The 21,058-nt window shown below is 44.8% G+C and overlaps 9 protein-coding genes and 1 non-coding gene across 10 annotated transcripts; 8 read left to right on the top strand and 2 right to left on the bottom strand.

The window, feature by feature from the left end:
• Positions 1-58: 58 nt before the first annotated feature.
• Positions 59-3,865, top strand: LOC136186582 (uncharacterized). The gene is made up of 3 exons (XM_065973973.1): positions 59-712; positions 774-1,070; positions 1,133-3,865. The coding sequence occupies exons 1-3, from the start codon at positions 292-294 to the stop codon at positions 3,757-3,759; spliced, it is 3,345 nt and encodes a 1,114-aa protein (XP_065830045.1). The 5' UTR covers positions 59-291; the 3' UTR covers positions 3,760-3,865.
• A 2,594-nt stretch (positions 3,866-6,459) lies between these two features.
• LOC136185641 (WASH complex subunit 4-like) lies at positions 6,460-11,984 on the top strand. Its single transcript, XM_065972810.1, has 35 exons — positions 6,460-6,557; positions 6,615-6,754; positions 6,800-6,853; positions 6,915-6,980; positions 7,034-7,079; positions 7,124-7,191; positions 7,247-7,384; positions 7,434-7,537; positions 7,587-7,707; positions 7,767-7,884; positions 7,933-8,060; positions 8,113-8,273; positions 8,323-8,434; positions 8,486-8,611; positions 8,656-8,763; positions 8,817-8,858; positions 8,911-9,015; positions 9,074-9,199; positions 9,250-9,312; positions 9,367-9,483; positions 9,543-9,635; positions 9,685-9,760; positions 9,814-9,968; positions 10,028-10,102; positions 10,150-10,254; positions 10,304-10,393; positions 10,450-10,494; positions 10,548-10,656; positions 10,708-10,774; positions 10,840-10,990; positions 11,047-11,130; positions 11,180-11,276; positions 11,323-11,417; positions 11,470-11,565; positions 11,618-11,984. Exons 1-35 carry the CDS (start codon positions 6,482-6,484, stop codon positions 11,882-11,884), a joined length of 3,624 nt encoding a protein of 1,207 aa, XP_065828882.1. The 5' UTR covers positions 6,460-6,481; the 3' UTR covers positions 11,885-11,984.
• Positions 11,985-12,185: 201 nt separating this feature from the next.
• Positions 12,186-12,257, top strand: Trnap-agg (transfer RNA proline (anticodon AGG)). Its single transcript has one exon. It is a non-coding gene; the product is annotated as a tRNA-Pro (tRNA).
• Positions 12,258-12,512: 255 nt separating this feature from the next.
• On the top strand, positions 12,513-14,138 carry LOC136185666 (mRNA-decapping enzyme 1B-like). Its single transcript, XM_065972834.1, has 6 exons — positions 12,513-12,665; positions 12,718-12,758; positions 12,810-12,937; positions 12,995-13,064; positions 13,119-13,683; positions 13,742-14,138. The coding sequence occupies exons 1-6, from the start codon at positions 12,513-12,515 to the stop codon at positions 13,802-13,804; spliced, it is 1,020 nt and encodes a 339-aa protein (XP_065828906.1). The 3' UTR covers positions 13,805-14,138.
• A 7-nt stretch (positions 14,139-14,145) lies between these two features.
• On the top strand, positions 14,146-16,198 carry LOC136185663 (glutarate-semialdehyde dehydrogenase-like). The gene is made up of 10 exons (XM_065972830.1): positions 14,146-14,380; positions 14,433-14,516; positions 14,566-14,736; positions 14,790-14,906; positions 14,961-15,104; positions 15,173-15,316; positions 15,366-15,521; positions 15,576-15,745; positions 15,797-15,855; positions 15,914-16,198. Exons 1-10 carry the CDS (start codon positions 14,156-14,158, stop codon positions 16,117-16,119), a joined length of 1,476 nt encoding a protein of 491 aa, XP_065828902.1. The 5' UTR covers positions 14,146-14,155; the 3' UTR covers positions 16,120-16,198.
• On the top strand, positions 16,192-17,271 carry LOC136185664 (dual specificity protein phosphatase 1-A-like). The gene is made up of 6 exons (XM_065972832.1): positions 16,192-16,439; positions 16,493-16,673; positions 16,718-16,784; positions 16,836-16,981; positions 17,030-17,082; positions 17,132-17,271. The coding sequence occupies exons 1-6, from the start codon at positions 16,207-16,209 to the stop codon at positions 17,235-17,237; spliced, it is 786 nt and encodes a 261-aa protein (XP_065828904.1). The 5' UTR covers positions 16,192-16,206; the 3' UTR covers positions 17,238-17,271.
• LOC136185665 (uncharacterized) lies at positions 17,250-18,311 on the top strand. Its single transcript, XM_065972833.1, has 6 exons — positions 17,250-17,324; positions 17,374-17,481; positions 17,533-17,602; positions 17,655-17,686; positions 17,745-17,891; positions 17,956-18,311. Exons 1-6 carry the CDS (start codon positions 17,295-17,297, stop codon positions 18,235-18,237), a joined length of 669 nt encoding a protein of 222 aa, XP_065828905.1. The 5' UTR covers positions 17,250-17,294; the 3' UTR covers positions 18,238-18,311.
• On the bottom strand, positions 18,216-18,915 carry LOC136185667 (EF-hand calcium-binding domain-containing protein 10-like). Its single transcript, XM_065972835.1, has 4 exons — positions 18,794-18,915; positions 18,538-18,708; positions 18,394-18,484; positions 18,216-18,336 (listed from the first exon to the last, which is right to left on the bottom strand). Exons 1-4 carry the CDS (start codon positions 18,894-18,896, stop codon positions 18,297-18,299), a joined length of 405 nt encoding a protein of 134 aa, XP_065828907.1. The 5' UTR covers positions 18,897-18,915; the 3' UTR covers positions 18,216-18,296.
• A 36-nt stretch (positions 18,916-18,951) lies between these two features.
• LOC136186047 (histone-lysine N-methyltransferase SETMAR-like) lies at positions 18,952-19,766 on the top strand. The gene is made up of 2 exons (XM_065973288.1): positions 18,952-19,192; positions 19,252-19,766. Exons 1-2 carry the CDS (start codon positions 18,952-18,954, stop codon positions 19,689-19,691), a joined length of 681 nt encoding a protein of 226 aa, XP_065829360.1. The 3' UTR covers positions 19,692-19,766.
• On the bottom strand, positions 19,613-20,912 carry LOC136186046 (nuclear respiratory factor 1-like). The gene has a single exon (XM_065973287.1). It carries the CDS (start codon positions 20,897-20,899, stop codon positions 19,730-19,732), a length of 1,170 nt encoding a protein of 389 aa, XP_065829359.1. The 5' UTR covers positions 20,900-20,912; the 3' UTR covers positions 19,613-19,729.
• Positions 20,913-21,058: the final 146 nt, after the last annotated feature.

Raw genomic sequence — 21,058 nt, 5'->3', positions numbered from 1 at the left:
AGTCAAAGATAGAGCGCGCTAAAAGAACGTCATCTTCTTCACATCCGGGACGCCGTTCTCTTTTTTTATGGATTACAGTTTCCTTGCCCTCATTTTCAGCTGTTTCGTTTAACAACGTCTCTTTTACAACGCAATCCTTTTGAAGACTTTTTCATTAGCATACTGTTTTCTGATATTATCGTCCCGCACGTGGCAAATGACGCAAGGAAAGTGGCAGCCTACGCTGTGCCAGTGCGCATCGCATTCTCAACGTTCGACCCCGCAGCTACGTTCCTGTTCTGTTGCAGCGCAATGTTCAGCATCGTTCTCAGTGTGGTCGTCACTGCTATCGTCACTGTTGTCGTCATATTTCTCTCCTTTCTTTATATCCGGCTGTACAGTCACGGTACGAAGAAGGAGGTGGAGCAAGGAGGGGATGAAGGCGTGGACTCGGTTTCGACACACGAAACCTGCAACCGACAGCAATTTGAGAATGTCCTTCGTTCCATGAATCCATCAAGGATCCTACCTCTTGCTCAACTCTTGAACTTCTCGACAGAAACCGTTTTTGAAATTGAAAAAGCACGAAGGGAGCCCTCCGCATGCCTAGCATATTGCCTGGAGCAAGGACATGTTCCAGCTCTTGAGGTGGCAAAAGCAGCCTATTTACTTGATGAAAAACTGGCTGCCTTTGAAATGCTGCTTTTCTGTGGAAAAGTTCGCCGAAAGGATAGTAAGCCATTATCAGTCAACAGAGAAATACTTTTTGAATTAATGAAACCTTTTTATTGCAGGCGCCAATAATCTAAATCAAATCATGTTTTCTAGAATTTGGACTAATCTTCCATCCAATTTGGCCAACGTCAGTTATGGCATCTTGCAGAAAGTTGTTCAGCTTCCTTGTCCTTGTCACACTGGCTGGTCTTCTATATTACAAAAGCTGGGCAATATTAGCGATGATGCTGAAACAGCTGAAGAAATTTGTCAACGTCTATATTGCTGGAGCTGTTCTGATGGCAGCTTTCAGGAATTGCTAAAGGTTTTATGCGAAGTTGGTCATGCTACTGCTGCTCAAGAGCTTCTTAGTCACTGTAAGTCTAGCATGGCAATCTCAACAAAACTAAAAATGTAACAGCATTTTCATTTTTGGCAGTTTCACTTCAAGATGAGACACGATGCGTGGATCTGACACAAGATGGGGATCTGACACAAGATGAGCCTTTGACTTCGAAGACTTCTCCAACGTCACTGGCAAGGGGCTTGGCAAGGCAGTCTAGCCAATCAGGACCAGCAAACAGAACAACGCTTTTTGATGTTCCCGAGAACAAGGAAGTAGAACTTGTAGGAAGGAAAAAGGATTTAGAAGACGTTCTTGCAATACTTAAAAGAAGCGGAGTTGTTGCTATTGGTGGTATGGCGGGCATCGGAAAAACCTCACTGGCACTTAAGCTAGTTCATGAAATTAAGAACCAATATGACGTCGTCTGGTACATTACCTGTTCAAATGAAAACAATTTTCAACAATCTATTTGCAAGATCAGTCAAATTCGTCCATGGCTTGACCCGCTTGAGTCAGCTACTGGCCGGCCTGGCGAATATCACTTCATTGAGTCATTTGAGTGCGCTAGAAGTTGGGTCTACTCTTTTAGAAGGAAAAAGGAACGCATTCTTCTCGTCTTTGATGGACTCAATAAATCCAATGAGTCCAGCACTAAGAAATATACGGTTTATCGGTTTTTAGAAGACGCTCTTCCACCGGAAGTTCATTGCATATTTACAACACAGGCAACACTGAAAAAGGTGGGCTGCCTAGACGTCGATCTTCATTATCACAAACTATTTCCTCTGTCGGAAAAGAGTGTTGAAACTGCGCTTATCGATAGACATGTTTCCAATATAAACGATGAGGATGGCGAAGCAGCTAGAAACATAGCAAAGGCTATTGGGGGAATACCTTTGCTCCTTGACCTGGTGTCTGCGTTTGTGAATGAGAATAGCGTTACTTTGCATGACTACTACAAATGGAGTCAACCAAAAAAGGACCTTCTTTTGTTGGAGAAAGGAAAATTTGAAAGGCAGTGGGTATATGGGGAATGTATTAGGCGGGCTATTTCAGGAAAAGAAGAAAAGGAATTATTGATTGTCCTGGCTCATTCCGACGCACCAAATCCGGTCCCAATTCATCTTTTCACTCTTGGAATTGATGGGCTGGATGATAGTAGCGCTCTTGGAAGACGGCTGAAGCCAGCAGTGTCTCAAGCACGATGTTCTAGTAGAGGAAATCCTGAAAGTTACGACTTCGTTCCCATGGAGCTTCACGTACTTCTACGCAATCTAAAGAAATGTCACCTCATTGACTTTGACAATGCAGATCCTGCAACGGAGCGGAACAGTCGAATTGTGATGCATGCGGAAATTGCAAGACAAGTGAAGAACTTTTATTCAAGCTTAAAGTCAAATGAAAAGCAGATGCTATCAAAGTTGCTGCAGGCAGCTTTTAAAAAATTTAGAACCAACATGATGCCCGTCTACGAAGCGTTACTTCCTCACGCTGCTAAACTGATTGGGCCAAATCCGAAACAGAACAGATTCCTTGATCCACACTTTCTCATGCACGTTGGGCGAATGAACTCGATTTTGGGACATTTTATCGACGGGAAAAAGATCCTGCTGGCAGCTCTTGAACGTGCTAGAGAAGACGGCGAACTGCTCAGTTCAGCATTTCACGCCTCTACGCTGCAGTATTTGGGAGAAGTCGAAAGGAGACGCGGCGATCTCAATGAAGCCAAAAAACTTATTTCGAAGTCGGTGCGCCTTTGGGAATTGCGAGTTGAATATTCTGATGGTGAAGAAAAGCAAAAGGAAAATTTAGCTTTGGCACAGATTGCCTACGCAGAAGTATTTTTAGATGCTGGAGACTGCCAAAAGACGCTTAAATATCTTGAGGACAGCGAAGCACTGGAACGCTTTGAACTACGTGCTAATGATTCAACAGCCAGCTATGTACATGATAAGGGAAGCATATATGGCGCAGTTGGTCGAGCTCACCACAGTCTTCGCGAATACGGCAAAGCGATTGCATGCTTTGACAAGGGTGTCAGGGCTCTTGAAGAACATGAATACAGATACGAGCTTTTGCAGGCTCACGTACGCGTGAGCACAGCACGCAGTTCTTTGGGTAACGATAAGAAGGAGTTTGATAGAAATTTTGATTCCTGTTTGGAAGCGCTAAGAAAGGTTGAAAATAGGTATGGATCACAACATCGATTTACCGCTTGGATGAAGCGAGAAATGGCAAAACTTTATCTTGATAAAGCCTCTTTTAAGAGTCAGACAGACGCCGAAAAAATGCACTTTCTTCGTTGTGCTATTCAAGAGGCTCGCGCTTCCTTGGGTGTCCAGAAAACACTCTTGACCGCCAATCACCAGAAGATTGCTAAAGTTTGCAATGTAATTGCTGACATTTGTCTAAAATTAGCCGACATTGACGAGGCTTCAATTGGACAAGCGCGCGCGTGTGCAAAAATTGCCTTGAAACGGGCAATTGAAATTACAGAATGTTTGCAATCAGAATTCACCGTATCTCAGTTTTTGAATTCTCTGAAAGCCAAGGAAAATGACTTATTATCAGTTGACTTGTCGAAAGTCTCATTTGAAGCGGAGACGGCCCGGGAGTCACAGTCCTGGGCTACTCTTGGCAATGATCAGTTGAAGTCCGATTCAAAAGAGGTTAGCCTTCTGAAAAAACTAAAGGAGGAGCTAGAAACAGTAAATAAGTAATGAACTTTTTGTTTGCACACATTAATAGCTTTTTTGTTTGTACAGCTTTTTGTAGCGTCATCATAGATAGCTGTGCTTAGCTTTTATCTATACTCAAAAGAACTTAAGGCCCTAAGCGCGCGCTAAGAATCCGAATTGGACACGCCTACTCGCCGATCTTCGGCCGCCTTATTTGCCGCCGTTTCGCTTCCGATCGTCGCGCCGCCTCCGCGAACCTCTTCGTCGAACGTTCGAGCGTGTTTAGGTTTGGTTAGTGTCTCCGAGGGGCCCTCGCCGGGTTCGCCTGTGAGCGTGTGGTTCGCTTCGATGTCCCGTATATTCTTTTCTTACTCGCTATACTGGCCTTCGCCCAAAGTACATAAATATGTAGTCAGTCAGTCGCATTATTACATAACACGTGCATAACTTTAATTAGTATTAAAACACGTGTATAAACGTATTCGACGGGTACACGTGTTCGACGGGTACACGTGTTCGACGGGTACGTATTCGACGGGTAGACGTATTCGACGGGTAGACGTATTCGACGGGTAGACGTATTCGACGGATACACGTATTCGACGGGTACACGCACGTATTCGACGGGTACACGTATTCGAAGGGTCAACTTATTCCACGGGTACACGTATTCCACGGGTACACGTATTCGACGGATACACATATTCGACGGGTACACGTATTCTACGGTGCACGTATTCGACCGATACACATATTCGACGGGCAAACGTATTCGACGGGTACACGTAGCGGTGCTATCTGGGCACATCTCGGGTACCCAGGCCACGCCAGAAAACAGGTTCTCTCTGCTGATGTGGTGTGGGAATATTACAAAACAATCACAGAAATTTAAATATTATAATAATACACCCGTCGAAGACGGGTACACGGCTAAACGTGTTCGACGGGTACACGTATTCGACGGGTACACGTATTCGACGGGTACACGTATTCGACGGGTACACGTATTCGACGGGTACACGTATTCGACGGATACACGTATTCGAGGGGTACACGTATTCTACGGTGCACGTATTCGACCGATACACATATTCGACGGGCAAAGATATTCGACGGGTACACGCAGCGGTGCTATCTGGGCACATCTCGGGTACGGGTACCCAGGCCACGCCAGCAAACAGGTTCTCTCTGCTGATGTGGTGTGGGAATATTACTAAACAATCGCAGAAATTTAATGGAGCCGACCACCACAGTTGTACGGGTGGAGCCCGTATAACGACGGAGGGAGGCTCTTTCAAACGTGATCTTAGGGCCGGAAGTGTCTGTATGTATGTCTGTCTGTCTGTCTGTCTGTCTGTCTGTTCGTCACGCTCGGCATTGTGACGTCACATAAGAAAAACCCTCACTTTGTAAAGCGCATGCGTGACATAGGGCCGAAAACGGTGACCCGAAAAAGGCGATTTACGGCGCGAATAAAGCGTTTTTTCTTTCAGAAACGAAAAAAATGCTTAGAAACCCTTATTTCCAATTGATCTGTGCTATTTTCCGTGTTATAAATGCGCTGAGAAACCGAAACGACAGTTTTGATTGTCACGCTCTGACGTCACAATCAAAAGTATCCAGTCACATGTACAGTATATGGGTGGGTATGTACGCGTGTACGGGTAACAGGAAATATGACCCGTACACATGCATAGGTCCTCCTCAAATACAGAGCACATTATCAAATACAGTACAGTGCGTGCCAGCATAAATGGCCAAACGGGACTTTTAGTAGCGCGCGAGGAATTCAGAGCGTAGTTTACATTTGGCGTAGTTTTGACGTTTGATCGTCACATCAAGGATTTCCAATGAAGTCTAGCATTTCTATTTACGTCTATTTTGTAAGAAAACGGTTTTGATTTCACCGCAGACAACGTTTCTATACGTTTTGCTAAGAACACAGAAAAGTTCGTTTTTTTTCCAGTTTCAAACAACATATGACGGCTTTCATAAACTCATCTGTCACTTTATTCCATTTTCTAAAACTTTATTATCTTTGATTTTCAATACAGTAATTCGGTGGAAAGAAACGGATGTCACGTGACGTAAATAGAAATGCATTTTTTTCCGTTAGGGATCAAGTTAGAAAGAAACTCACTCTATAAATGGCTTCTCACGTGCATTGTTTAGAAATTTATTATCGGCGAATTTGAAAATGTTCTTTCCTTTACAAAATTAGCGCGCGCTAAACTTGCAAAAAATTTAAATCTTTGGGAGTACGTCCCACAAAAGTCAAACTGACATCCCTGTTTAAAATAGGCATTAGAGCGATTTTCGTTGACACACAGTGACACTGTATGTCTTGCAGCGAGTGATCTACAGTGATCTTAGCGCGCGTTTTGTGGCCATTTATGCTGGCACGCACTGTACTGTACGTCAGAAAAGCGCCTAATTAGGAAAACACAGCAATCATGCAAGTACTGTATTTACAGTATGTAGGTAGGACTGAGCTGTAGTAGCTAACGGCTGTAATGACAACGTGAATATGTGACAGCATAAAAACTATGACGTCACACTATGTTATGCACTCGCGTACGGTAAGCGGTGGGAGGCTCTGCATGATGGCAACACGGTGAACACCGGGCCATCATTCTCTAGTTATTATGTAATCACATTAATATTCCCGTCGAAGACGGGTACACGGCTAGTACTGTATGATTTCTCCTCAATGGCGCCATTCACGTGACGTAGTACGTGCGTTAAAAGCACATGACTCTTAGCCATGACGAGTTCGGACGCCAAATCGAGACGAAAAGCAGCCGATTGGGAGTTCGATCCTTTCGATGACGGTTCAAAAAGTGCATAGAATTAGTTTGGAAGGAACTCTGCAAAGGCATAGGGACATATCTCTCTAGGAATCGTCGTCAAAGTGCAGAAGCGCAATTACGGTCGATTTCTGCAAGGATACGCCTTGCAGCTGCGCGATTTCGAAGATGCTCTTGACGACACGTCGGCAAAGTCGTGGGATTGGGAAACGGACGCCGTTGATTTAGGCGTAAGTATCGAGAAAAAAAAACCGATTTTTTGTATATTCTCTCAGTATATTCCCCACGAGGACATCTCCCTTCTTGATTTGGTCAAAAGCGAAAATAAGGCAACTTCCTGCTTCCTGCTACAAAAAGTATTGTCAATTAATTAATTAATTAAAATTACAGATTTTGGATAAAGTATTGACGGTGTTCGCCGCTTTGTGCATTGAAATTGAAGATTTGAAAAAGGAGGTATTCTATTTATGACGTAATTAAATATATCCGGATCAATAACTCGTTTTCAGGCTGAAACAAAATTCTACACGCCTCTCCTATTATACGGAGAACGATGTAAAAATAATTAATTTAATTTTTAATTAATTAAATTTTTACAGCTGTCGACGCACCTTTGCAAGAGGGCGAAGCTCAACTTCAATTCGGACGAATTTTGCCTCTCCTTCAGGTCCAAAACAAAGATCACATTAATATGTCTTCTAAATAATTAATTGAATTTATAGGAATTGTCTAATTTCGTTGGGCGCGTGTGTTTGGTTGTAAAGAACGTCATTCACCAGTTAGCCGCTCTCTACTTGCCTCACCAAGAGCGCTACGGTCCTATTCAAGTCGTGATGGACTCAACAGGCGTTCACCTACAGGTTCAGCGACTCTAAAGAGCCCCTTACAAAGACTATCCTTTCAATTTAGACCGTTTTTGAGCACTTGGGAGACGCGCTGACTGTTCTTCTTACTTTGGATATGATCATTGGTCAGGCAAGGTTATTAAGAGAGCACTGGACGCAATACAAAAGGTATGACTTCGGATTTAGATGAGATAGACGCTTTATTTCGAATTTCTAGAATGCTGAAATCTGTTTTCGGCTCCGCGGAGAAATTTGGAACGACAGACGACAAGCTTCGTCCCTTTGAAAAGTTCCTAGCGAAATTGGAAGGCGAATTAATGGATGGAACGATACTTTTGGTACGAGATAATTTTCACATCATTTTTTCTTATACATGAGTGTTCTCTCTCTATTAAAGAATTGTTTGCGTCAGCCGTACGACGGCGATCAGGTAGTCGTTTCAGGCAGTCAGTTCCTCAACAATGAATTCACCGTCAATATTCGCTCATTCTTTGCTTATTTGGAACCGAGATTGGGTACAATAAATATCCAAATAATTATGTTGATAAATAATCTATTTTTAGCGGAAAACAATGACCTAGATCATCGGCACAGATTTGTGGGACTGTGCTGTTTGGCTGTGCTTCACTTTCAAATATTCCGCGTCCTCGATAAAAAGTTTCTCAAGGGACTATGGGACATTCACAAGAAAGTAGAGAGCGGCCTATAGATAATCAATAATCAATTATTGATATCGTGCCTAGTTGCCTGCCGTTCATCTCGTCGGAAACGTCGTCTGGTTTCCGAACCAATTTCTCTCCAACTACTTTCCCGACATGCTTAAAGTCTTAGACAAGAAACAGATGAAAGTGGACCAGAGCACAGTGAAACAGTGGCTCACAGCCCAAGGTCAAGCTCTCCCAAGGCAAGTAGCACCTAGCACGCGTATTCTTCCATATAAAAACGATCAATAGAGAAGCTCAAAATTACTATTTCATCGTTTCTTCGTGGATGATTCAAATGGATTCTCTTGGACCGGTGGATAACGTTCAAGACTTGTCCAAACGTACCATGCTTTTCATAACGGTAAGGATTGTGGAGAAATCACCCGTCGTTTTTTCTCACGCACCTCTACAGGGTCTTAAATACGCTCATTCCATTTGCCACTTGGTGAGAACCGTGCTCAATCTCCACACGGCACTAAACGCGCCTCTGACGAAAACCAAAGTCCTATCCATATGTCGTCTCGTGGAAATACTCAAAGTGAGTTCTCCAGACATCATCCTCGTCCTCTCATGTCTCTACAGATCATCGAAGCGACGTTTCATCGTTGTGCGATGCTTATTGCACAAACGATGACGCAAATAATTCAGCATCAAGCGTTAAAATGTCTAACGGCTGTCACCAACGCGAGAGTAAATTATTCGTCGATTTCCACGATAGTTTTTGACGTCATTTTCTAATCCAGAAACGCCTGGTAGCCGAGAAACGTTTACCAAACAAAAAACTGGTAAGTAGACAGTTATAGAGAGCGTAGAGACGTTACGCTAGCGTCTTCTTAGGACGTTTTAGCCGGTCTGAATCTTCTACAGTCGTGTCTCAACGGGCCAGGTACAAAATCTCGTCTTCTCGTCGCCGATCTCGCTCTCGGCGTAGCCCAAGGCGTGGTACGCAACCCTCACGGCGCTTTAGTTCCTTTTTCGAGACCCTAGTTTGATTTTGCAGGCGCGCATTTTTCGCGAAGACGAATCAGCGGCCTTGTTTGATGCCATGAAAAAGATAGAGGCGGTAGCGCAGCTTAGAGGCAGACTTCGTTGGGCGTGCGACTGCAGCTTTCTCTATTGGCATCGAGTAAATAACTCCTTAGACTCTTAACTCTCCTACTAGCGTATATTCTCTAGTATCTCATTGGGCCCTACTTTACTGAATTGTTCGAGAATCCGACCGAAGCGAATAGGATTCGCGTACGCTATTAGCGAAGGCATTGGGACGCTTTTTTTTTCATGTCTTTCTCGCAGTACATGTTTTCTGCGTTGAGGGACGCAGCAGCGCCGCCTTACGCCGCCGTTCACGAAGAATCGTCGGACGCCCTAGCTGAAGCGTTCGAAAACGAAGTCAAGGGAAAGCTTCAGGACGTAAGACAGCCCCCCTCCCCTTGAAAGAGAACATCAAGGAAGCACCTTTGGTTTTTCAGCACATTCTTTCGCCCTTGTGTAAGAACATTGAGGAGGATCTTCGCTTATCAACGCACGCTCATCTCAAACTCGACGACAGAAATCCTTTTCGAGTCATTCTCCTTCCCTTTTCTTATGAAAAAAATTAATTATTTTATATAGGTGGGATTGCGTGACCTGTCTCCCTTCCTCAGAGTCAAACCGATACGTTTTTTTCGCGGGCACATCGACATGAGAGGCAATTTAAAAAAAATTAAATATGCGTTGTTCCTGTGAAAAAACTTTTTTTAGCCGAAGTGACTCACTATCTCGATCGGACTTTCTATAATCTGACAACTGTTGCACTTCACGGATGGAAAACGTACGGAGAAATGCGCGATCTCGCCGCGCAGAAGTACGGACTTTCGATGCTTGAAGTTCATCTTCCAAGTCAAACACTCGAACAGGCAAGAAATGGATTATTCTTTTAATTAAAACGAGATTTTTACTTGTCGGCTTCCTAAAGGGATTAGACGTGCTTGAGATCATGAGGAATATTCACGTATTTGTCACTCGTTTTCTCTACAATTTGAATAATCAAGTAAAAGGGGCGCTTTTTGTTGATTTTTTTCTGTCTATTTGCTTTAGGTGTTTGTTGAAAGATCGTCGAATAATAAGCATTTGAATACGATCAATATACGTCATGTTGCCAATTCAATTCGAACTCACGGCACTGGAATAATGAATACAACCGTATGCGTTGTCTCCTTTTTGTTCTCATGAACTCACGTGGTCATTTTAGGTCAACTTTACGTATCAGTATCTCAAGAAGAGATTCTTTATCTTTTCGCAATTTCTCTTTGACGAGCACATCAAAGCCAAACTTATAAAGGCGCGCAACTCTTCCACGAGGAACGATCTCATTTATTTTTATATGTCTTCCTACAGGAAATTCGCTTCTTCAAAGATTCAAAAGATGAAATTGATCAGAAAGTAAGCTGAGTCCACTCAAAATAGACTATATAAATATATTGGAATGGCACCAGTATCCGTACGAAAGAGCAGAACGATTTAACAAAGGCATTCGAAAGCTTGGCGTCACACCAGAAGGCCTCAGCTATTTGGACCAATTCAGAATGCTGATCAGCGAAATAGGTTCAATATCATATGCATTAGAGACGGTCAAAACTTAGAGAGGAATTTCAGGAAATGCAATGGGCTACGTGCGCATGATTCGATCAGGAGGTCTTCATTGTTGTGCAGATGCAATCAGGTATTGGGTACATCTAAGCTGTAGTATTATTATTATTATTATTTTATTTCTTTTTTTTCTAAAAGATTTGTGCCTGATCTCGAGGATATTATTTCGTTCGAAGAGCTCGTCTCTCTCGAGGGAATGAGCGGCGAAGCGAAAGAGTCGGCCGGCCTCGTCGACGCAGCCGTTTCGAATTTAGCGAAGAATTTCACCGAAGGAACGGAATATTTCAAGGTAAACGTAACGCACGAAATAGATACCGGTATTTGAGATACGTCGGCTCTCGCTAGCTCCTCGTTGACGTTTTCTCTCCCGTGTTTCGCACCGACAAGCAGAAACACTTGAGATATTTCTACGTTATCGTTCCACCGCTGGTAATAGTCGCAGGGATTCTCACCTCACTCTTCCTCATAGTCGTACTAGACGGTAAATTTTGTCGAGTATCTAATGAATGCTAAGGAAAAGATGAGCAAGAAGAACAAGACGGGAGCTGCCTTTACAGACGATGGCTTTGCCATGGGTTCGTTTCGCCTATTATGTTCTGTTTGGAAATGATTTCTTTGCAGGGATAGCATACATTTTGAAACTTCTGGATCAGTATAGAGCTTTTGATTCTCTCCATTGGTTTCAATCCGTTACGGAGAAATACACACGGGAAGCGGTGCGTCGTTTCAAATATGGAAATAATATACACAGAATAATTTTTTGTTTAGGCGAAGACTAGTGAGTCGATGCGCAGGGGACGGCAGGATGAGAAACTGCAGCAAACCATCACTCTGACCGTCAAACGCTTGGAGCAACTTCGCAAGGTACGTGTACGGAAATTATTTTGACTTTTATTACAGCGATCTCTTCTGGTAGGAATTCGATCTTCTTTCCTACTCCCTTAGCAGTGCGAGAATATTCTTTCGGGCGGATAAGACTGCTGCTGAGGAAACGGAGGAAAAGGAGGCGAAGGGAGATAGTGGCGGCGGCGCCAGTGGAGGAGACGCCTCAGCTGAGGGATCGGCTGATGCTAGCTCTGGCCCTCCGCCTCCTCCACCGCCGCCTGCGGGAGGACCGCCGCCGCCACCACCGCCTCCGCCTCCTCCTCCGCCGCCGCCGCCGCCACCGCCACCCGGTTTCTAACTAGTCTAATGTTAGTTTTGTGTTGTACTGTCGCATACGGTACCCTTTTTTCTTTCCGTGTGTGAACATTTCTTTAAAAACGGGATCTAAACTTTCGTAATTTCTCAGTCAGTTTGTTCATCAGAAATGTAAGAAATCGTCATCAGAAACTTCAACTAGAACTCAAAAAGAGTTAGATCAAGGAGTCCTGTGTTTACTATTTATCTTAGCAAAGTGCGAATTCGAAGCAGTTGTGCTCGATGTGTAGATATTCTTTCTCGATTACAATAAGATGCTCATATCTTCATCGATAAATCGTCCGGGCCTGTTGGTCTAGGGGTATGATACTCGCTTAGGGTGCGAGTGGTCCCGGGTTCGAATCCCGGACAGGCCCTCTTTTTTTTCTTTGTTTTGTGATCGAAAAGGGCTAACTATTTCAGTTCTTTTATATAAGGCTTACAACAATGCATTTCTTTAATTCTTGAGTGTCAAAAATTCGATCTTTTTTTTCTTTGTTTTGTGATCGAAAAGGGGCTAGTCCAGTTCTTTTTTAACTCATAAGGCGTACAACAGCGCATTTCTTTAATTTTTGAGTGTCAAAAATTCAATCTGCCGCACACCCCGTATTAGACCACCCGTATCATTGCCAATGTGGGCTGCTAAAAGTACCCCTGCAGGATCCGCTGGATCAGCTGAACTGATCAATCTAGCAGCACTCAAGCGCTACGACGAGAAAGTGGAGGCGATCACAGCCACTGCCAGCCACGTTGCCTTGTACTTGTACGACTCGTCGTCTTCGTGGGCAAGCAGACGTCCAATTGCCTCTCTTTTTCTACGAATTCTCTTCTTTACAGAAATCCACAAACACCGAGGGTGCATTGTTCGTGTTCCGAAGGTAAACGAGCCCTCTAAGGGGGCCCTCCTCGTGGAACTCACTTTCGCGCAGGTCTGAGCCGCCTCGATGGGGATTTTTCATCTTGAATCGACAAAGCACGCAGAACGTGTCGGAATTGATAACGCCAGAACTGGATTTCCAAGCTCAAGAGCCCTTCGTCCTCTACAAGAAACCAAACAGTGAAAAAAATCGAAAGTGACGAAACGAGACCGCATTCCAATCATTTTTCTTTTTAGAATCGATCTACGGCATTTGGTTCTACAAGAAAAACGAGTTTCAAGACGTCGGTCGAAACTGCATTCTAAGGCAAATCAAATCGCAACATAAAAAAAATTCTGCAAATATCATTTTTTTAAACAGTCTGAGCAAGTCGTCGTCTTCAGCTCCGAAATCGGCTTCCCTCTCACAGAAGCCCCCACCATCGAAACCCAGAACTGATTCAGCATCTGTTGGCACTGGCAGTGCTCATTCTCTCACTGCCATCGATCCCGCAATAGCGTCAGTCTCCGTAGGGAAACCATCCCAAGAAAAACGTACGACTCCTTCATCGTCTACTGTGACGATGCAGCAAGCGGAGGAGACGCAGAAACGAGCAGAGTCAACAGACTTGCTGAAACAATTACTTGCGTCACCTAAATCGGAGCCGTCGCCGCCAGGAGCAGCGGCGACGGGATACACGTCTCTGCTGCAGGTGAAGGAAAACAAAGAACCGCTGCTCAGTCCTGATCGTCTGAGTCAATTGGCAGAGGAGGCATCGCAGCCGCAAGTAATGCTAAGACCCGAGGACTTTGAATGCGCTGTAGAGCAGCAGGAGCAACGCGAGGAAAGTGAACGTTTGGTTGAAGGCAAAGTGAGGAGATTAAAGCGAGAAGTTCATCCGCTAACAAGGCAACAAATGCAAGAGGCGTTGCTTCACCTGATAAAGGTAAGGGAGAGGTACGTATATGGAATAGATGTGCATGGCAAGTCTGTTCTCTTTTCAGAATGATGAAAATTTTGTTGATGTTTTACATGACGCGTATATAAAGAGCGTCAGTAAAAGTTAATTATTAGTCTGCTGCTGAGTCTTCTGTAAAGTGATTGGCTTGTTTTCTGTGTTTTACGTTTTAGTTCGTTTTTCATGTACGAAAGTCTTTGCCTTACCTCTTCTCTTTTTCTTGACTCTTTTCCTATCTCTTTCTCTTTTCCTTCGGCGCTCAATGCGCCACTAAATTGGTCAAGGAAAGTCGAATGATAGGCAAAGCCTATTCATTGAGAATGAGCTGTAGGTTACATAGCTCGCTCATTACTAGACTACATGGGACGCATGCTGGCGATGTTGGATGCAGACAAAGTATTGATTTTTTGACTTAGGTTTATTTTTGGGGACTGATTTGATAGCGCGCGTTTACTGTACCATGTCGAAAGCTGCGGATTTTATCACGAAATCGCTTCTGATTTGCGACAGGGCATTCGTCGGCGGAGCATGGGTTAGCTCGAGAAGCGGCGCAGTCTTTCCGGTGCGCAATCCGGCGACGGGAGCCACTCTCGCTTCGGTGCCAGACATGGACGAGCACGACGCACTTTCTGCAATTCAGCACGCCTACAGAGCAAGAACGTCTTGGTCAGAAACGCCGGCCAAAGTAGGACGTACTGTACGCAGAAAACGCGACTATGTGCGTAAAAGTCTTGTAGGCGAGGAGTGACCTGCTTCGAAAGTGGCACAATCTCGTCAAGTCGAATGGAGAGGATTTGGCTCGCATCATGACTGCAGAACAGGTAATTCTATACTACATTGACCCTCAAAAAGAAGACAGTTTCCGAACAGGGCAAGCCACTTACGGAGAGTCGCGGCGAAGTGGCGTACGGCGCCTCCTACATTGAATGGTTCGCAGAGGAAGCGAAGCGAACATACGGAGACGTCATTCCGACGATTTCGCCAAAGAAACGTCTGCTAGTCATCAAACAACCAGTCGGCGTATCCGCTCTTATAACACCTGTAGATATCTAGAATATAGACTACGTGTGTGTGTGGGTGACCTTTTTTGTTAGTGGAATTTTCCTATGGCTATGATAACTCGAAAAGCGGCGGCTGCTCTTGCAGCCGGTTGCACGACCGTAGTGAAACCCGCTGAAGATACGCCTCTGACCGCATTGGCGTTGGCAAAAGTGAGAGTGTCACTGATGTACACCTAGATTCCGTGCACCTTCAATTTTTTCTAGTTGGCTGAAGAAGCGGGTTTTCCGCCTGGGGTTTATAACACTGTCACCTGCTCGCGCAATCAGGTTTCGTCCGTTGGTCACATGCTGGCGATGCATGAGCACGTTGCCAAGGTTTCGTTTACGGGTTCGACTGCTGTGGGAAAGGCGAGACAAATGAATCAATAAATTAATAATAGAGTACTGTATTACTATAGCAGTCTCGTTTTTTCTAGACTCTCATGAAGTGGTCAGGAGATTCGATTAAGAAGCTCTCTCTTGAACTTGGTGGCCTTGCTCCGTTTATTGTTTTTGATAGCGCCGATATTGACGCAGCAGTCGACGGAGCAATGGCGTCAAAGTTCCGAAATTCTGGTCAGGTAAGAAGTAATTAAATATTGAATTTTTCGCTCTACTGACTCTTTCCAGACTTGCGTGTGTGCCAATCGTTTTTTTGTTCAAGAGAACGTCTACGACGCATTCTGCGCTAAATTTAAAAAGGCCGTTCTTGGACTAAAAGTTGGAAACGGCTTCGAAGAAGGAGTTCAACAAGGCCCACTCATAAATCAGCGAGCTGTAGAAAAAGTACGTCATAATTCTATCTCAAACAATCCCAAACATCTTTTTTGAATAACTTAGGTTAAGCAGCACATTGAGGACGCTCTATCCAAAGGCGCCAAACTCGAGTGTGGGGGCTCGTTGCACGACTTGGGTGGCACCTTTTTTCAGCCGACTTTGCTCACTGATTGCTCAAAGGAAACGCTGGCTGCACACGAGGAAACGTTTGGTCCTGTAGCGCCAATAATCAAGTAGTCACTGACAGGAAATTCAAGCTTAGAGAATTTAGTATATTTTTTAAGATTTAAGTCGGAAGCCGAGGTTGTAGCATTGGCTAATGATACTCCCTTTGGTCTTGCTGGTACGAGATGCCATCACTTTGATATATCTATATATTTTAAAAAAACACTTTATATTAGGTTATTTCTACTCGCGTGATGTAAGTCAAATTTGGAGGGTAGCTGAAACTCTCGAATGCGGTATGGTGGGAGTGAATGAGGGTCTCATCTCGACAGAGGTTGCACCATTTGGCGGAGTCAAACAGTCGGGTCTGGGACGAGAAGGATCGAAGTACGGCATTGACGAGTATCTTCAAACAAAGTACATTTGCATTGGAAATATTTGACATCTTTTTTACTTTTGTACATCCGAGCGGAAACAGGGGATGAAAGGGGCGGGTCTTTAGCGTACACTACTGCAAAACGAAAGGGAAATGACTTTCGTTGTACCGTCTGCGACACAGGTTTTCAATTCGTACTTATGGGACTATCTCATCGTCGATCTGAGATCGACGTCTGCATACGAGAAGGCTCATCTCGATCGCGCCGAACCTGCAGCCGCCGGCGAATGGGAGAAGCATGAGCAGCAAGACCTCGTCATAGCATACGATGAAGACGGTACCGTCTGTGTAAAACCTTCGGATGATAATAAAAAAATCTTAGAAAGGTCGATAAAGCAGTGAGTCGGGGAGGCATTCGTTAATTAAAATTATTGATTAGATTTCGAGAGCGGCCGAAGATTCGGTCGATTTGGCTTCTTGAAGGCGGTTACGATCGATTTTGCAAAGAATTTCCTTTTCTGTGCACTGATCATCCTGACTGTGACCCTCGGCTCTGTTATCCTCAAAAGATCACGGACCACATATTTCTGGGCTCGAAAATTTGTGCAGATGAAGAAAAGGTTCGTAGGTGCCTTTGGTATTTTATAATCATTGCCTTACGTAGATCATTCAAAATTTAAAACTAAGTCACATTTTGAATTGTACTACGGAATGCAGAGATCACTTTGAAGGTCATCGATGATGCAATGCCTAAAGATCAGACTAATGATTGATTTCCTTAGATTCTTCTGCTTTTTCTCTTCAATATAGCAGAATCTCTGTGGAGGACTCACTTCAAGAGGACTTGTCTGCACACTTTGAAACAGCTATAGATTTCCTAGAAAACGTCAAACGAGCGAATGGCCGAGTTCTTGTGCACTGCTCTAGAGTAAGTACAGTGTAGCCACCCCGGCGTATTTTATGGTGCTCTGTATAGGGTGTGAGTAGATCAGCAGCTTTTGTTATTGCGTATCTAATCAAAAGTGAGCAGTAAGTATCAGAAGTACAGATGTGGAAAAAATTCTAGCAAAATGTGTAGAATGAGTGCAAGTGAGGCCTTGAAATTTATCAAAGAAAGACGATCTATAGTGTCTCCCAACCAAGCGTTTATGCTTCAACTCGACCAATTTGCATCCTGTCAATAAGAAATTAGAGACATGTGACGCATGAAGCCCGTATTCGTTGCTAAGTCCTCCACGTAAATGGAAGCTCTTTCAAGCCAGTCTAGTGAGGTAGGGCAATCGTTTACGAGTACAGACGTTGGATTGACGGTCGCGTTAGTCGAAAGGGGCGTCGTCATTTCAGCTGACTCGTAAAACGCCCGAGTTTCGCGTCGACGACGTTCAGCGCGAAATGGCCAAGGAACGAGGACGCAAAAGCATTCTTCTCGTAAGAAAACTTATACGTTCGCGCCAAAAAGCGAACGATCACGACGTTTAGAGCTTGGAAAAGCGACGCACAGAGCGACTCGATAGACATAGGAGAATCGCAAGGAATTACGGTCACCCAGGTAACCCAACATACCATATAAGGTATGAAAATTAATTAATTAGAGCCTTTAGTTGGCTTAGAAGGTGTGAGTGAGGAAGAAGAGGTAAATAGCACAAACTACGTTGATCTTGTCGCAGTAGAAATTTTCCGTATCCACTAAGGCGTTGAAGCCAATGAGAGAGGCGTTTTTTGCTAAGCAAGTCATGTACGAGATGTCTCATCGTCATCAACGTCAAGCCAAGAAGCTCGTTCAAACCAAGAAACTATATAATCCCGAACAAGCAGGAGGAACATACAGAAAATACGAAGTTAGTAGTATACACCTAAAAAGTACATATACAGTATATATGCTCTATTGCTGTTTTCGTCTAGAAACCGGTCGTGAAAAAAGTAGAAAGCGCTAATAGTCTTGTACACTTGCCCCCAGAGAAAGCCGATTTTGCAACTCCTCCTCCAGATAACCCCGTAGTTATTCGAGTTGAAAGCGCTGACACCCCTTGGACTCTGCCCCCAGTTACGACGTCTTCGAAGCCGAGGGCCAGAGGATGGGAGCCACTTACTTTGACAGCTCTAACAGACTATGCCAGTCAAAGACAGGTATCAGGATCTGGGCCCATTTTAGCCCAAAAGCAAACAATGTGGAAGGTTCCTTAGGGAGCTCATCGATTTTATTTATTTATTTACTGCACGTGTCTAGCTAGAATTTAAAATTTTCAAGAGAAAGTTGACGTCGACTTTCGTAAAGCGTTTTTTCTAAAAAAAGCAAAGATCCAGGCAACGTTTGAAGTTGAACTTCATGTTGATACTCACGCTTCACGCAAAAACGCATTTTTTGAGATTTTGTCTAGATCGTGACCCAGTGGATGCTCGTTGAAATCACTCACTCCCAAAGCCTTGAAAGCTGACGAAATTCAATGAATTGGAATTCTTCAACGACTCGAGGTAGAAACTCACCTTGCGTATATTGACTTTTCGTAATGAAACCTTGACCGGTGACGTCCATGAGACCGAAGAGAGCGACGAGATTGTGCTCGTCGAAAAAAGCGCTCTCGCCGTACGTCTCCTCGTCTTCTCGTAGCTTTTTCAATTTTTCGAGAAAGTTCACAATGAATGCTTTGGGATCGTCTAATAATAAAAGGGATCGCGATGGCCATATGGTGCCGGTGAGAGAAACGGTTTTGCTTAGCAACGCCTTCTTTTTTATTTTTACCCGGTCTCTTATAAACGAGAGCAGTCGTGATGTTCGAAATCAGTTCGGCTATCTTGTTTTCGCTCAAGTAGCGCTCTATTTTCTCTTGTCTGCTTGTAGACATGTCGCGTTGCTAACGGACGACGATTAGAGTGCGCTAAGTCGGTTCAGACGGGGGAATGAGCGTTAGTTGCGACTGTGACGGCGTTTGTGGCGTTGGATGTTTATGCATTCTATCCAACGGTGCAGTGTGCGACGATCGAGGTTGCCTCGAAAGCTTCGATAGAGCCGTTTTATACGAATGCAATAGCCAGTGCACGTGCAGCAGAACGTGTCCCAACAGAACCGTCCAGAATGGATCAAATGCACCTTTACAGGTCTATCGGGCCGGAGCAAAAGGACTCGCTCTGAGAACATTGAGTAAATAAAATGGACACTGTAGGCCTACCTCGATCGTTTGCTCACACTTTTTCTCTTAGGTCATCTTCCTGCTGGAAAATTTATCTGCGAGTATTTCGGACAAGTGGTGAGAAAGAAAGAGGCTCTGATTCGAGAAGGCTTGCAAAACACGAATTGGATCTTCGTTCTTCGAGAACATATTTCGGCTCGCAACGAAGTCCTTTGCACTTACATTGACGCGTCGCAGAGTTTCACTCTCGCCAAGTACATGAATCATTCGTGCGACGCCAATTGCGCCGTTTTTCCAGTGCGAGTAGAAACGATAGTACCAAGACTGGCAATATTCGCTCTAAGAGACATCGACGCCGAGGAGGAGCTGACACTGGACTACAGCGGAGGAGGGGGAGGAGGAGGAGGCGGAGAAATTCAATCAGCAACATATCATCAAAGTCGAATCACGTGTTTATGTAAATCAGACAAATGCAAAGGGTATTTACCACATGATCCAAAGCTATTCTAATTCTACAGTCAGTACAAGTACTCGTGTCTCCTCTCCTCTTAGGCATTAATGTCAACATCCACTTCAACCGCTTCATTGGACTCTTGCTGAGCGATGACGTTTCCTTGAGCAACGCTCGTCACTTCCACTTGCTGATTCGCCGTCGGTATGACAACTTGCCCGCCATCCGACGTCAAAATATACATATCCTGAATATTGATAGAAGACGGATCAAGAGAGTGATGTTGAAGAAGAATCGTTCCATCAGCGGGAATCTGTTGCAAGGCAGACTGCTGAATAATGAGCTGTTGTTCCAAAGCCGGCGAACTAACAGCACCAATGCTACTAACAACAACTCCTTTAGAAGCGTCGGCCACCGCTTCCTCCGGACTCTTCTCCGAAAGCAAATCAAGCCGATCGTGATACTGATAACAGGAATGAATGACGGAACGAAGAGCATCGGTCCACGTCTGCTGTTCCTTCTGCTGTACGTCGCGTCCGTCGCTACGCACGTTCTGCCACGGAACGGTGTGCGGCCACCATTCCGGACGCAATTCTTCCTTTCCCCATCCGGGTTTCCCGCGCTGAAGCGACGCTTTGAGCATTCCCGGTATAAAAGCTCGTAATTGGGCTTGGGTCATTTTATCGAGCGGCACGTGCACGCCGTCGACGACGAGACGCGGAAGATCGAATTTGTCGACGGGGGGAGCCGGTTGAGTCGAAGCGTAAAGAGCAGCCGCTTGAAGTTCTTTTAAGATTTCGTCCTTTTCGCGTCGAATCACCGAATCGAGGGGCGAAGCGCCGAACACTTTGATTCCCATTGGGGTCTCGTTCGATCCTGTGCTGCTTTTGCCGCTCGTTAGAACGACGACCGCTTGCTGTCCGACGCGCGTTGCGAATTCGTTGATCGTCGCTTTGAGTTTGGCGAGAAGACGATTCGCTTGGCGTTTTCGAACGGTCGGATTCGCTTCGAATGACATCGATCGGCGTCGTTTGTAGGCGAGATAGTCGGCTGCTGATTGGGATGATGGAGTGGGAGGGGGCATGGCGACGAGACGCAACGACGAAGATGGCGTTGTTGTCGATACGGTTGTTCCCGATGGGGGGCCCCCACCTGCTAGGCTTCGTCCGCTTATGTCTGCGAGCGATGCCGGTGGCTGAGATGCTGATTGCTGCTGTTGCGGCTGCTGCGCTGGTTGATTAAAGGAATCGAGACCGCTTTCCGCCATCTTCGAAAAGGCAGTGGCTATTGTTACGACAGTCGTAACTGGACCTCTGAGGCTATTGTTACGACAGTCTAGCGCACTATAGAGTAGAGAGCTTATAAAGCGTTTTTTTCATGTACCTAACCCAACCCTAACCCTAAACCTTACTGGTATCTGTGGCGG

Source organism: Oscarella lobularis, chromosome 4 (assembly GCF_947507565.1).
Source record: "Oscarella lobularis chromosome 4, ooOscLobu1.1, whole genome shotgun sequence".
Taxonomy (NCBI): Eukaryota; Metazoa; Porifera; class Homoscleromorpha; order Homosclerophorida; family Oscarellidae; genus Oscarella; species Oscarella lobularis.
This window is presented reverse-complemented; position numbering and strand designations above follow the sequence as displayed.